Source organism: Hippocampus comes, unplaced genomic scaffold (assembly GCF_001891065.2).
Source record: "Hippocampus comes isolate QL1 unplaced genomic scaffold, H_comes_QL1_v1.1 scaffold45, whole genome shotgun sequence".
NCBI lineage: Eukaryota > Metazoa > Chordata > Actinopteri > Syngnathiformes > Syngnathidae > Hippocampus > Hippocampus comes.
The window spans coordinates 4,439,499-4,454,951 of record NW_017805783.1 but is presented as its reverse complement, the minus strand read 5'-3'; the positions used below and the strand labels follow the sequence as shown (position 1 = coordinate 4,454,951).

The 15,453-nt window shown below is 39.8% G+C and overlaps 2 protein-coding genes and 1 long non-coding RNA gene across 4 annotated transcripts in view; 1 reads left to right on the top strand and 2 right to left on the bottom strand.

Annotated features, from left to right (window-relative positions):
- Positions 1-145: 145 nt before the first annotated feature.
- On the bottom strand, positions 146-9,173 carry LOC109525013 (serine/threonine-protein phosphatase 2A 55 kDa regulatory subunit B alpha isoform-like). The gene is made up of 11 exons (XM_019885232.1): positions 9,027-9,173; positions 8,799-8,934; positions 8,504-8,581; positions 5,387-5,484; positions 5,112-5,277; positions 4,614-4,726; positions 4,325-4,502; positions 3,340-3,504; positions 3,051-3,220; positions 2,870-2,961; positions 146-2,650 (listed from the first exon to the last, which is right to left on the bottom strand). The coding sequence occupies exons 1-11, from the start codon at positions 9,153-9,155 to the stop codon at positions 2,371-2,373; spliced, it is 1,605 nt and encodes a 534-aa protein (XP_019740791.1). The 5' UTR covers positions 9,156-9,173; the 3' UTR covers positions 146-2,370.
- LOC109525014 (uncharacterized) lies at positions 9,102-11,119 on the top strand. 2 transcript variants are annotated; one of them, XR_002170063.1, is made up of 3 exons: positions 9,102-9,173; positions 10,258-10,427; positions 11,033-11,119. It is a non-coding gene; the product is annotated as an uncharacterized LOC109525014 (long non-coding RNA). The 2 variants fall into 2 exon arrangements; XR_002170064.1 differs by having other exon boundaries at positions 10,258-10,418; positions 11,033-11,116.
- vps33a (VPS33A core subunit of CORVET and HOPS complexes) overlaps positions 10,057-15,453 on the bottom strand; it is a 6,928-nt gene continuing 1,531 nt past the window's right edge. Inside the window, exons 5-14 of the mRNA XM_019885229.1 lie at positions 15,036-15,152; positions 14,773-14,947; positions 14,491-14,684; positions 14,027-14,153; positions 13,856-13,923; positions 13,565-13,702; positions 13,038-13,175; positions 12,780-12,948; positions 11,017-12,227; positions 10,057-10,446 (exon numbers count right to left, since the gene is read on the bottom strand). Of these exons, the coding sequence (XP_019740788.1) occupies positions 12,034-12,227; positions 12,780-12,948; positions 13,038-13,175; positions 13,565-13,702; positions 13,856-13,923; positions 14,027-14,153; positions 14,491-14,684; positions 14,773-14,947; positions 15,036-15,152 (1,320 nt within the window). The 3' untranslated portion in view covers positions 10,057-10,446; positions 11,017-12,033. The remainder of the gene's footprint in view (positions 10,447-11,016; positions 12,228-12,779; positions 12,949-13,037; positions 13,176-13,564; positions 13,703-13,855; positions 13,924-14,026; positions 14,154-14,490; positions 14,685-14,772; positions 14,948-15,035; positions 15,153-15,453) is intronic.

The following is a 15,453-nucleotide window of genomic DNA, read 5'->3' as shown; positions in this document are numbered from 1 at the left end:
TATATATATATATATATATGAGGTGCCTCCCATACTGTTGATAGTCATATAATAATCTATACCAGTAGTAATATCAGTTTTGTAGTTCGCCACGGGTTCATTACAATTAAACAGTTAAACAATCAAAATCCATAGGCTTTTGACAAAGGCATTTTTTTTATTTAGTACTGACAAACCGTTTTCTTGAAGGTACAATGTTTTGAACAATGAGCAGTGGTAAATTCCCCTGAGTGTCTTATGTCTGGCATGCTAGATGAAATGCATCTGTCAGGTTACCGGTATCTAAAGTCTTAATGCTTTTAGGAAACACCAATTGGGAGCATGGGGGTTGATTTTATGTTTTTCAAAATATCTAGTGCAGTAGTTTTGAACATAATTCTCTTTAATATCTGGCAGTTGATGTTTTTGGACAAGGGTGATGGCCAGACCTGGAATTCAAGGACAAGCCTTTGGCGAGCTCATCAAATTTATGGTATCCAAAGGTTGCCAAGAGAACCCACAAATCCTAAAAAGGCCAAGAATTGTTTTGAAAATGCCCCATATTACTGAATAATATTATGCACAGCACTGAGGAAGTGACATCACTTCATTTTGTTGGCATCAAAATCATTGTAAAAATTGCTTGTAGGTTGAAGAGATGAGTTTATAAGAAAAGAGTTTCTGACAGAAAAAAAAACAAAAAAAACAAACCTCAACCCGTTTGTTCCATAGGACTGGCAACTTGTGACAGAGGCATAGCAAAGGAGATGCAGCCTTTTAACGTTTTAGGTAATTTCTTCGTTTATATAAAACAAGCATCTGCAAACCAAGTGCTTCACAAACTCCCCCCTTAAATAATAATACAGGTACATTAAAAAAAAGCATACAGAACAGATAACCTTTCAAGAAATGAAGGCAGAAGTCACTTGACTGGCATTCAAAAGAGTAAATTGGGGAGAAAAAAAAGGCCATTACCCCTTTCGGGCCAGATACAGTACTGCCAATGCATTCGCCGATGGAAGAATGATTTTTGAAAAACAAGTCACAGCCAGCTAACCGCCAAAAATATTTTTTCCACATTGGAAGGAGCATGCTCCTCCTCAAAAATCACAGAACTTACAAACAATTATCTACCCAGATGACTGCACTCTGTCATGCGGCCTTCCGTCTACAATCAAACCAGCCATCAGACAGACGGCTAAATTTTAAACGTCAGTGATCGGACTCTAACTATTGCCTTAATTTATACAAAAATAAATCAGCTATAGTGACTATTTTCTCTTTAGAGGTACAGTATAAAACATTATAAAAAATGAAACTTAATTCAAGGGGTAAAGTCATCTGCAACAAAACAGATTTGTGGAAGTTGGCAGCAGCATCAAACTTTGACATCACAAAACACTTGGGCTACCTTACGTCCAGGATACCAGCCTCCAAGCCTGTTATTGGTGGTCCATTCTCACTGCCAAGGACTGAGCAGGGCTTTTACGAAAGGATTATGATTTAGAGGTATAAAGTACATCTTACTTTGGCATGATTCCTTTCCATCACCTGCCTGTATGTGAATACTATTCCTGTGTCTGTCCAAATTCGACCATGTGTTATCAGTCAGGCCCTCTTACATAGCGCTTTGTGTAAGCAATGTATTTACAAAATATAATCATGTATAGTATGCCCCCTGCTACACAAAAACTGCACAAAAGTATGTGTTTCAGATGACCACTGTGCCACACAAGTGAAACTTGACATCCTTATTGTTAAGAAAATCAATGTAAACGATGGGCAATCTCAGGGTAAACATTTAAGATGGTATAAACTGGTATGCAGCAGAAAAAAAAAGTGGCAGTAACATTTGTGGAACTGCTTTGAAGAATAAACTTAGGAGAAATCCTAGACTGGCCCTTTAACAATGTACACAATTAATCATGAAGGAGTTGTTTGTGAATTTGGCGAGTTGACTAACATGTTGCTTGCAAATAAGGAGTGTCAATCACTTAGCTCAGCAGTATTTCATATCAGTGCAAATTAGTCTACAATTAGACATTTTCCTGCTAAAATGAATAAAATGTAGGAACCAAGAACGCATTGACAATTAGTCATAGCACTAATGCACAAATGAAAAATAGGTTTGTTTGTTCACATATCTTCCCTTTGGTCTGGGATGTGGTGGAGTCGCAACCAGCAGGTGGACGAACAGGTGCCTCTACTGGAGGGAAAGTACATAAACCCCAGAATCCCAAAGTCTGTACAGTAATTAGCTCAACAACGCCTGTATGTTCATTACACATAAAACGTGTTCTTGTGATGATCGGTCATACCCAAGGTCTGAGGCAGACTTGAACATTTAGACAGACGTGTCTGCGAAATGGAGCAGAAATGGCCCACCAAATCCTAGTTAAGTTTGTCCTGGAATATATAGAGATTATTGGTGGTGGCCACAGCAATAACGTTGTCCAGGGGATGCCAGGCAGTGTGGAGGATCTTCTTGTTAAAGTCCAAACTGTCGACACTGATCTCATCCTTCTTGCGCTTCCCACCCGAGCTTACTTTGCGGGGTTTCAGGACAGACTGTGGTTTGCTGTTCTCCCTTGATGCCTCTAGGGTCACATCCCGCCTGTAGCCTCGGTCAAACATCCTGAAGAAGTTATTGTAGGAACCTGTCATGACCACACTGCAGACAGGGCAGAGTGTGATAATGAGACAGAGTGAGCTGCATAGTCAACAAAACCAACAAATTGACACTAAAATAAATGTTAAGGTGGAAGAGAATGTTCCTTCTTGCCACTTACAAAAACAAAGAAAACATGAGCAACTTTTGTGGATTTTAACATCTGGGAAACAGAATAAAGAAGCCAGAATGAAAATCAATAGAGAGAATGTAGGTTCTAACCTGTCGTTCCCATTCCAACAGCATTCAAATTTGTCAAAGATGCAATCGTTCTCGTAGAGTGAACACAACTTGCTCCTGAGATACTCATGCACCTGATAAAGGACAACCAGTTTTGAGGATCTACAAACCGACCAAGCGACGCACTGTATATGAATGATTTGGCTTGGCCAGCATAACGTACCTGGTAAGTCTCCACTGGACGAGTCTCCATGTTGAGGTCCCAGATTTTGATGGACAGGTAATCACGTGTCATCATGTAACGTCCACTGTGGCTGAAGTTCACATCAGAGATGGATGACGTTATTTCTGAGAAGAAGGAACGATTGTTTGGATCCTCTGGCTCTTCAAAAACTGTGAACAAAACAACATCCTGTGTACTGTAAGATTGACAGGCACCATGTGGAGAAGACTGGAAACGGAATTCTTATTCTTAGTTGGGTTGAGTCCCAGTAGGGGCGACTTCTGCTCACATTTGGCATGGTTGTCACACAGTGCCGACATTCTCATGTCGCACAGGCGGATGGCTCCTTTACTGCTACTGTACACAAACGTATTGCATTGATTAGGATGGAACGCTGATGCTGTGATCACCTCGGTCAATTCCTCCATGTTCGCTGGCTTAATGTCAACAATATCTGAGGGGGGAAAAGTTCAGGTCCAACAGGAAGAGGAAACTTACCAACTTTAAATTACACTGAGAAAAATCACTGAGCATCAGAAAAATAATGAACGCAGGGCTGAAACTAATGATCATTTTGATCATTGATTATTCTTTCAATTATTTTGTTGATTAATTGATGAATCGGAATTTTTAAAAAAAACGTGATTTCATTTCCTTTCCTTTATTCAAAAACATGACAATTCTCAAACTGATTCATTATGATTCAGGTACTTGTTTGGTCTGTAACATGTTCAAAGCAATAAAAATTTTGATTCAACACCAAGATAATCCGTCCGCTTACATGGAGGATGACAGAAAATGGATAAAATTAACCGTTGAGAAGCTGAAATTGTGAGCATTTCTGACCATTTTAAATTTAAAACAGTTATCCCAACAATTCATTGATTACCAAAAATGATGACTTAATTTGAAAAGCGATTGTCGGTTAATCGAGACAACCAGTTGAGAGAGTGTATTTTTTTCACATTACAATTGCATTATTGATTTGACTGAGAACATGGGATTTTTGTTCAACAACCCACTCGTGAGGACTAAATTGCAGTCTGTGCTTTGCTCTTTGCCTCTCATAAGCAGAATGCATACATTCTGCAATACATCTTGTAACCCAAAGACAGACATTAACAGAGCCATGCTAGACTACATCTGCCCTTTACAGTCTCTCTAACAACTGCGCTTTCCCACAGTGGAAAGGATGTGCTCAATTACCAGCCTGGAAAAGATAAACAGTTTCCAATACCGATGATGTCTGTGAGGAGCTAAAAGAGAAAGGATACTAAAGCTGCGATCAGTGATCTCCAAGTGCCACAGATTGATGCGAAGATCATCTGAGGACAGGTACGTTTCACAATCACTGTTGACTGAGATGGAATTGATGTGGTAGGTGTGAGCGTTTGCATAGACTCGACGGGGGCTGGCCTCCACCATCAGGTCCATGGGCCTGAATATGGGTACCTAGGGGACAAGACCATGCAGTGAGTTCACCACAGTCTTTTTTTTTTCAGACTAGATGATAAAATGTTAAATTGCTTATAAACAAAAAAAGAAAACACCCACGATACCCACCCGTAGTGTTGTGACTGTATTTGGATCTCTGTATCGACCGTCATCTTCTTTCAAATTGTAACCTTCCGGACGCTTGTCTCGCTCACTAATTTTCCACAGTTTTATGGTTTTATCTAAAAAAAAAAAAAAAAAAAAAAGGGACAACAGATTGTTCAAAATCAATAATTATTACAAATCTGTGGCTGATGACGACATCAGATGGGTGCCTAGACAAATACAACTCTCAAGTTAAAAACCCTAGACTTGTCATTTACAGCGCTAAGCATCGGTACAAAACTTTTTACCGATGTGTTACCTGAAATGTTTTGTCAAAGCAAGTCAACTACTACAGTCAGAGCCAGCAAGTGTTTTTTCCTCTCTCTTTTTTCGAGACATTTATTTCTGCTTTTGTGTACTGCATGTATATGTTTAGAAATTTAAAAAATTATGCCCTATTTGGCCAAAATTCTGGAAAAGAAGCTGCATAGCATTCTCTCGGGAGTAGACAAATCAACTTGCCATTTGTGGATAAAAGGAAGTGAGCAGCATTCTTCTGGGGCAGCCATCGGATCTTGTTGATCTTCTCCTCAATTTCAAGGCTCTTCAGGTAGTCAAACTCAGGTTCATGGCTCTGAAAAGTGCTGTAAACATTGTAATCTCCACGGCACTGAGGTTGATTCTTACTCTTAAAAAAAAACAACAAAGCAAAGGTCATGTCAGGTACGACAATGCAAAACTGCAAATGTGGGACATGTAGATTCAAACAAACATTGACGTGCCTACATACGAAATACCTCTGGCTCCTGTTGAAAGATGACGACACGGCCTCCTTTATCACCAGTGGCAAGCAACTCCCCAGAGTGGTTGAACTCAACAGTGGATATGATATCGGCTGTCAACATAGGAATGTCAAAATAATGTTCTTAGAACATTGCATCTCTATACATGGTAACATGCAACCATCATGTGAAAACTTCACTGGCCCTGACCACATGAAGTTGACTTATTTTGTCCCTAATGAGCAGCAAGGAAAATGTCAGTCAGGGTAAAAACACAAAAGACCAGTGACACGAGCCTGTACATATGCACGTATACACAAACAGTACACAATCCCTGGGGCTGAAGTCTTGTATTTATGCGATTGATCTACTGTATCTCTCCATCATTCATCCATCCAGTAACATTAAGCAGAGCTGGAAGAGCTCACAATTGGCAACTAGAAGAGCATTTACATCTAATCACACCAAAGAGTACAACAACCAATCCCTGTTTACTGCCTGGCACTATTGTGAACACTATTCTTAACACAAGCTCTTAAACACTGTGGCCCAAACAAAGTGCCTGATACAGCTCTTCTCTGTACAAGCTCATAAAAACACTAACAACGCTGAAGGAATAGAAAGCAATTGTTTTTGTGGTTCAGTCAGGTTCCACATTATTCTGTTGCTGGAAAATTTAGATGGGTGATGAACAAGTGAGTCGTTTGGATGACACTTAAAATGTTTTTGTTGATGGGGGGAATGGGGTGTTATAAGATAAGAAAACTACTTGGAATTGAAGCGGATTTACATAATCTCTTTTCGTCAATGGACGCTATAGCTTCTTGTTTGCTTTCAAACTTAGCTTGTAGCAGACGTGTGCATATTTTCAGCATGACATCTCTGATCCGCTGGTGAAAGGACAATTTGATTCTCTCCTCTTTCATCTATAACTGCTTCAAACAACAAAGTGTATGCAGAAAAGTGGTTAAGATTGCATGACTGTCTGTATCTTATGTGTTGTGTTGTATTATTTTGTCATTTTATGTTAACTGTTCTGTTGATGGCGGCGCGGGCACCCACAGCGGCTCCTCTCTCTCCTGTGGTTGAGAGGAAAGAAATTTCATCTGTGCTGTATGTTGCACATAGGGCACATTTGACAATAAAGTTGACTTGAACTTGAACCTTTATTTGTCTCACAATGAAGTATTTGCTGTGGATTAAGCTTTACGTGATCTGGATTTTAGAGCCATTCACCGATTAGCAAGTTAAAAAAAAATTTATTCAGATCACCAATTCGATCAGAACATGGAGTAATCTATCCGGTCTATAAAAGCAACTTGTTTATTTACTGTACAGTCGACCCCTGCCTTTATGGCCATTTTCAGAACAGACTGGCAGGCTTCTCATGTGGCCCTTGGCGGCTAACTGTTACCCGCGGGCACCACATTGGTGACTCCTTATCTATACGCTCTTTTCAAGGGGAATGTAAAATTTGTTTGAAATGCTAAACTTTTTGGGATCACATTTTTTTTGTGTATTTACGGTTTAAACTAAATATACACAGTTCACAGGAAATCTTGTGAACATTGCATAGCCAAAGCCTTTAAAAATTTAGCAAACTGATTTCTAGAGCAAACATTTTTTATGATCTTGAATTCTGATGTAATAAGCAATTCCAAATCAATGTTCTGTCAAGCCAAGTTTTACATTAATTCACTGATCTGTATTTGTTGTGTATTTCCGCTCGGGTGGCAAGAAGTGAAAGTCCACTGTTTAAGCAAGGCATTATAGCCTTTTTATACAGAAACGCCGAGTGCAGAAAAACAAAGTGAGTGGGGAAAGCATAGCGCAAACTACACATGGGATACTGAATGCAAGTTCAGTTCAGGACAGGATGCAGCGCTGTACTCTTTTCCCAATAATTCACACAGCTGAAGTAGTCTATTATGGGAGGAAAAAATGGAAGACAACATCCCAAAGTCACAAGAGAATCACAAGAAATAGCTCTGGGAGTCAACAGCTGTCAGGCAACGCACACACATTTCACAGCATGATGGCGTCCAGTAGATATCAAAAGTATTTTTAGCTGCAGGTTGACAGATCAAGATTCCGCAAGAGATGTGGACAACACTGCAATACATGTTTTAGGTATGCATTTGCACCTACTGTAGATTAAATTTATCAAACTGACTTACTGTAAACACTGTAGACTTACTTCAACAATAAGTGCCTCACAGCAATGTATGACAGTTTGTGAAATAAGGCCGAAGTGAATGTGAATCATCATGCTTTGTGATTGTAATAGCAGATAATGCTCAACGCCTCACAGTCTGAAGTGAGTTAATCTTGTTATTTCAACAGATTTGTGTATTCAGTGAGAATAACTGACAAAGAAAATGGAAGAAAGCATTTGCCTTAAAAAAAAAAAAAAAAAAAAACACTCATCAAATTGCAGTTAGACTTGATGGGCATGTCGGGTGAAACCTCCACATTCAACAGGACGGTCATACATGAATGCAGCCTACCCGATTAAAGCTAGCTTCTGCATGCCATGAATACCGCCAAAACAGTATACTGTACGTTTACATCTATTACTTGGATTCGGCACATCATCCAAGTTGGACGCACCAAGTGCCAGTAAGAACAAAGTTATGGAAAGCCATCTTAACATTTATTTGATATCCTTCAGTCCTTTGTCCTCACTTGTAGGACGATTTGGCATACTGGTAGGGCACACTAGCGGAATGCATGTATCTTCAGGCAATATTTTACTACTACTAGTAGCATTGGTACGCAATTAAACCTTCTGAGTAAACTATTTTAATGAACTAGTGATACTATTAGTTAATAAACTATTTTACTGCACTAATGATACTACTAGACTAAAAAAGTAAGGTATGTCTCACGAACTTGCAGCATTTTGTACCCTATTTGTAACATGTAGCTGTGCTACTGGTGTGCAGAAACGTCATTTCACGTTACTAACTTGACAACTGTTCTACCAGTGTGCTTTATTGTCTTAGTAGTAAGGACAAATGGAGTACTGGTGCATCAAGCTTGAACTGGATATCATAGCTATCGAATAAATGCTTAAACGGCTTTCTATACAAGGCACCGAGTGTCAATGAAAACATAATCAAATTGACTTACCATCCGCGACATCGTCATCTATTGCTCCTTTGACTTGGGAAAAGCACCATTGCACCTCGTCGATCTCATCACCGACCCCTGCAGGAGTCATACATCCATTTTGCAGAAACCATATCAAATCAAGAGCAACTTTGTTCAGTGTAACAAGTGAGGAACCCACACTATGCATATTAGCATCTGCCTAGCATGCTAGCTAACTCCTACTTGTTCAACACCATCGGACGAGATAAATTTGCGTTTTATTCGTGACTCACTGGCCAATGACGGCAGCATCGCCGTGTCGTTCAAGTTTTACCTGCCATGATGGTGGTCCAGGGAAAGGGGCAGGGGGGTCTTTGAAGCGGGATCAGGCCCTGGACTGTGAGCACTGTTGTTGCTGACCCTGCTGCTTCTGACTGCCGATGAGATGTGGAGGAATGAAGGTTCGAGCGCTGCCAATGTTTTTAAGACAAGCATACACAATCTTGGCTCAACTGTTACAAAAAGGAAAAATATCATCTGATAAGGAATGCTAACAACGTACAGTATTGCTAGGCACAGGGGTAAAGACTTTGCACTCTACTTTTAAGAATTCCCTCGTCCCTGCCTCTCCCCGCATCACACTTTCAAAATGGCCAACGCAGGTGGCGTTGAGAAATTGTGCCAGTCTCATGCCGGGAGAGCGGCGAGGGTGAGCCAAGAAAATGATACATATTTTAGTTCTGAATCGTTTATCTGTGCCAATTAGCTTAATACACCACCAGAAATGTTGATTGAATTGTAGGATAATTTTTGTTTTACTCAAAAGTGGCGATGACTTTGCGTTGGAAATAACCGGAAACACCAAACCCCGCCCGTATGTAGTGGTATTACGAACAAAATCAAACGCAACAACGCACAGAGTTTTGTCAAGAAAACAAAAACAGTTTTACATGAGAGCTTTTAATACAGTTTACCTTACATTTTCACTTTAAAACAGGACCGTTCATATCATACAACAGTTCTCTTATATGCATTTTCTGTTATCCCATTACATTTAAGCCTTCGATCAATGAACACCCCATCCTCTATCAACAAATTGAAAAACAAGGCATGTTACAGGTATATGGACATTAGGCATCAGGGTCCTTTCATTGTAGGTGTAAAGGAGGCCCTGGACACATATCTGCCATATAATTTCTTGGCCTGGTTAGTGTCTTGAGATGAGTATCCAAGCAGTAAAAACAGCGAGCAAATACAGTCCGAATTCAGACATATACGCATCCTTACATTTTGTCTGTCCCGCTTGCTAAATACAGTACTGTATCATATTTTAACCTCCGCAAAATGTCTATTTAATCGCTTGGAATCAGTTAGTAATAGTGTATTCCAGATGTAAACGCGTTTTATTTATTTGTATGTTTTGGACGGCACATTTCGTACTGTGACATCATTTGCTGTGATCAATTTTGCATTGCATCAAAACTAACAGTTCCAGAATGCACACACCAATGAATTTGAAGCAAAGTTTGATGCAATTCAAATCGTTGATTGTAATTGTTTTTCTTTTACCTGCAACAGAAAGTTTGGTTATGTGCATCCTTACAAAATTATGACATTTTTTTGTGATAGGTATAGACTAGTGAAGCAGGAAAAAACGTTTACATTTAAAGTGTTACTGAGGTGTGGATTTCGAGTCCAAAATTAAACATCTTCAATTTGAGTAGAGAGCTCCACGTCCAAGTGCAGATTGATTTTTTTTTTTTTTTTGGTCGTTTTACTTTCCCACCATGTAGTAAGTGGTCCAACGGGCGAGAAGCAAGGAACCGAAAAGCACAGTGTAGCTGAAGAGGACAAATTTGAGGATTTCCCTGAATGTCCGCAGGAAGCGGATAAACAAAGGCTCGGAATCCAGATGCACCTCCTGTGTCTTGTGCCTGGGAGCAGCAAGAGTCAGGTGTCCCAGGTTCCCACCTCGTCCCATTCTGCAAACACACACTTGTCACGACACGAAATAATGAAGCAAATAAATCATGTATAGCATTTAAATTCAAGCAATTGTATTAGAGGACACACTCTCATGTTGACTACTGTTTAATAATTAATCTGCAGATTGCACTAAAAGGTTTCAGTATTGATCTTAATTTCACAAACAACGCCTCTTCAGTCATTACTTTAGCTCTCATAAATCTATGCTCTTCAAAATTCACACTCAGAAAAGGCCATAACTAAAAATAAGCACAATAATATGAAAACATTAAATTTACATAAAAAAAAGGACCAGTGAAATGTAAAACTATGATAGAAGTTGCAGTCAAACCATCAATTGTCCAAGAGGAAGCCTTTCAAGACTTTAATTTGAAAAATGTTGTCAGTACTACTTCCGAAATTCAGAGAGACTTATAAAATAATGTGCTGTTTATGAAGCATCATAAAGCTATATGCTGTTAAATTGTATTCCGGTAAATGGTAAACAAATATTAATCAAAATGAAAGCATTCAAACATTCACAAGCAACAGTCGTCATTATCGTAGCTTTAAATTAAAACTCATACCTTGATGTTATTGAAGGAGGACCGGCGGTGTTCACAGGGCGGGCTGTTACTCTCCTCGCCGCGAAGTTGCCTGGTGCAACCTGCAGCCTTTCAACTCCCAACTGAGGAGGAGCCAAAGACAAGAACCGATCACAAGGATTTTATTCCCCTGGGATTGATCCTAATGGTAGTTATGCCTCCTGTGCACCTGCTCCTCAGACCCACACTAGTATAATATAAAACCCATCAAGCAAACCTTACTCATAAATCTAATTAGAAAAAAACATGGATTTATCCTTGAAGAGTACACCGAGTATGTCCTGTCAGCAGGGAGACTTGTTTATACAGTAAAGACAAGGAGATGATATTGACTGAAGACCTAAAGCCTTGCTGCCGCACAGTTATTCTCTGCCGGAACATTGAGCAAATGGCTTCCTAATTCAATCAGTGTCCTGTGCTGTCAAATGATAGGATGCTGAGGCCTGAGCTCTCCAGACGGCGCAGGAGCATTATCGGCTGATCGGGAGGCCTGTTACTGCACTAATTGCTCCTTCCGAGGGCTGGGCCAGTGATGACAGCCCTACTCCCACCTCCCTCATCAAAATCCTCTGTTAAAAAAAAAAAAGATGCATTCACATCACTAGTGTTGCAGACAATATTGAATAATAGAGGGACCAGTTTAACTTCTTGATTTAGTTAATATATTTTATCTGGAAGGGAAGAAGCATACACACAAAGAAGAGGAACGATCAACAATAATTGTAAAAAAATTAATAAATACATTTTTCCTCACAAATTACATTTTGACAAACGCTTTATTAATACATACAATAGCTTCTTAATAGAGAAGTGACTTTCTCACAGTGTACAGTAACAATAAGACAGTTTTTCATTACCTCAGTACAATCCAGGAACAGAAAGAGCGCAATCCGTTTCCCGAACATGGACATCAATGAGACACCTGCAGCATGCTGATACTAACATGAAGAGATGTCAATCAAAGGGTTGTTTGATGTGTGCAGGTGTGTCACAGTTGACTCAATGCATCTGAGCTTCGGGTGTGTCCATGAGAGATTTGATCCAAGATGCACCATTGATGAGTTTGGTTGTCGCTATAACGTATTCCATCCCGCTGTCCTCCATTTGGGAAAGGAAACGGAGAGCTGCTATTTCGGCATATGTCACTCCTCCCAGGAAAAACACCAGTGTTGTCCTGTTCTCCCCCTGCTGGCCTGCAAGTTAGTCACAGATGTCATCTCACACACATCCAGTAATATACAAACCTGATTGTAGCTGTTATTTTTTGATCCACAACTTTGAGATATACAGTGGTATACAACTATGGGTGCATAAAGCCATGACTAGAACAAAAAAAACAAACAAACATTAAAAGCATCCAATTATTCATCAGTTTTGCTGAGACTCTTCTATTATCACCTTTGAAAATCTGTTCTAACATGGGCAAGCAGAAGCAAGCCACTGAATCTAATTTCAGAGTTCTAATTAACATATTTCAAAGTGAGTGTCATTCCCATCAGTGTTGACACCTCCAACTGCCAATATGGCAGTGGTGGTGGTGACTTGATAAATGCTGTGTTCTTATCTATCCCTCTCTTCAACCACATGTACACATACAAAAACAAGTGCAAACTGACAGAGGTAGGGTAACAATGTCAGCCGAGTCCAATCCATCTACTCATTCAGCTTTTGCCCTCACACAAACAAAGCCTTACTCTTATCTATGTCTTGCAGGCAGAAAGAAGGCTGTTTGTGTTGGCCCTTACGTTTTTTGTGGAGTCCAGCAGGCAGCTGCTGGCGCTCCTCAAAGTGTGGACCCGGGAGCATCTTCAGCACCTCCTCGATGCTTCGCCACCCTGGCCTGGCCAACAATTGGGTGAGTCGGATGCTTAATGGTGCGTAGCCACTGTACACGTAGGAGATGTCATTGGGGTTCTGAGAGAAAGACAACATCAACTCACTAAATATAACCATGTCCTTGTCACAGTTAAAAGTTAAAACATGTAATTCCCTGCTATTCATACTTGCTCATTTGCATCCTCCATCCACAATTTAAGGGTTTTCCTAATAGTAGGGTTATTATTCCTTGAGCTGGTCTGTGGTTTCAGAAGACCCCCTTTCTCTAGGTTGTTCAGTGTCAGGATGTACTCATAGCCATAGGTCTTATATAAAAGAAAAGCAGACATGTAGATACAAATTAATGGATGTCACCAAAGATATCATTATTGACAAAAAAAGAGAGTAAAGGAACAAACCACATTGTATCATGATACACTTTCGAGAAAAAGCACAGCCATACACAATAACATAATTACATATTGCGTCAGACCTATCACTTCCACCGAAACTTGAATTTTTCATTTTACCAAAACATTTTGGACAATTGCACGTTTAATACCAGGGCACCTCCACATTTCCATTTTCTTGAACTTCCTGCAAGAGGAACCACCAGATGTTCCGAAATGTTTGTCCATACAATAAAATGTATCTGTCATAGATTACAACAGATTTATTGGACATTTTTTTAATTTAATTTTATTTTTCACTCTACCTGGAGAATCTCCCGCTTGTAGTGGTCGAGGACCTTCTGTTTCAGGCCGTTGTTACAGACGGACTGCATGCACACGAGCCGCAGAATCTTGATGAGGGGATCCTTTTGGGCAATGCGGTCTTCAATGTACGTGTTCACCTGGGTTATAAAACATCCAAGATATTAAAGATATACCCAATACATAATTTCTCAAAACTCTCTCAAATCTATTTTTGACAGCAAACCTGCACTAAAAATATATAATTACAATAGTTTGAATGAAAGATGGGTTCAAAGACTACAGGTACGTACCTTGTCTGTGTCAACTCCAGTCATGAACTCCTGCTCCACTGTTAGGTTATCAAAGAATGCCTCAGATGCTGAAACAGACACAACCCAGTGAAACAAACTTTGGTAGTTAAACAAACTTTTGTTCTTCATAAGATGTGTAAAAGGAAGTACAGCAACTGATTGTTTACAGACTTGTGATGTCCTTAATGAGTTCTGCAATGGATGTGTGGTTAGCCAGAGAGCTCCGTGCTGCTTGCATATGAGGCAATTGTGAAACAAACTGCTTAATTTCGCCCACTGTTTTCGCATTGTGTCGTTCCTGTAAAATAAGACAACAAATATGACATATCGATAGTTAATCTGCCATACTAAGCTAATAAGAAAGCACTGGGGATATTGTGACGCTTCCTGATGGAAAAAGTACTTTATCTTATCTCTTTACACTTACCATCAACTCCCTAATCAAATGGATTTTCCCTCAAAACCTTTGTGACAACATATCAGATTACAATTTTATCTGATTGTAATTCAGTTAGGCTCTCAGAAAGAGATGACAACATAGCGTTTGAGTAGCCTTTGTAAATATAGCACACATCTTTGCAGGTTTAAGAGTGGATAAACATGTCGGGGTGGTTGAAAGTTGAAGCAGGACCAACCTCAAAGGCAGCAGAAATAATTTTGGCCTTTTTACTGAGTGCTGCGCCAACAGCATTGAAGTTTTTGTCACGGATTTCAGCATAAAGCTCCTCTGCTGAGTTGAGTTGCAGCTTCTTGGGCTCTGTGGGCAAATCTTTACTTGCTTCACCTTGTTTTTTCTGGGCAAACTTCTCAGGTGGCAACTTGACATAACCTGCAAATTAAATTTAAATAGAACCCGGTCACTAAACAAAGGAGTAAGACATATTTGATGAATATATATATATACTGTATATCCTTACCATTAGTGATTCCATATATCTCATCAATGAGACCTTCATATGTGAGTTGTGTAGCCAGAGGAGTTAGCAGGTCTACATTCCGGTCTAAGAGAAGCAGGGTGTCAAACACGGGCAGGATCTGATTCTGAATACCTGCAAACTCCCTTTTCATCCTCAGCATCATGTTGGCAACATGCTAATAGCAAAGAGAAAAAGATTGACAGTAAATATCAGTCGACACGCAATAAAATGCTTTGTTGTTCAATTCTTTCTGCTTTGCTCACCCGCGCACATTCTCCTTTCCCATAAATCTGTGGAATGGTGCCATACAATGCCTGTAATGTCATAAGACCCTTGGCTGTGTGGTAAAGGCTTGTTTGGTCATTTTCCAAGTAGCACTCCTGTAAGACAATGCAAAATAAAATTATATCACACTCAGGACAAAACCATGATTGCTTTTTATAATTCTTTTATGTTACAAAATTTTTTTTCCCCACAATTGTCTGCCAACTGATCATGTGATGGACACTGACTGCTGCTAATAAAGGGTGATCCAATTGATTGTAATCTCTATCTTGACCACTGGATGTCGTACAACCCAACATGCATTGGACGTAATTAGCTGAATCAGTGATAATTTTTCTATTAAAAATGCCCCCCCCCCCCCCCCCCCCCCGTTCTTGTTTTTTACAGGCGCACACA

Bases quoted from the DNA above. Each gene is read 5' to 3' on its own strand.
- LOC109525013 (XM_019885232.1), bottom strand. From the start codon at position 9,155: ATGAGACTGGCACAATTTCTCAACGCCACCTGCGTTGGCCATTTTGAA. The intron at 4,727-5,111 runs GCAAGTTGATTT...TTTTTTTTTTAG, and splicing joins CTTCCTTTTATCCACAAATG to ATAAAACCATAAAACTGTGG. The intron at 4,503-4,613 runs GTGGGTATCGTG...CTTGTCCCCTAG, and splicing joins ATACAGTCACAACACTACGG to GTACCCATATTCAGGCCCAT.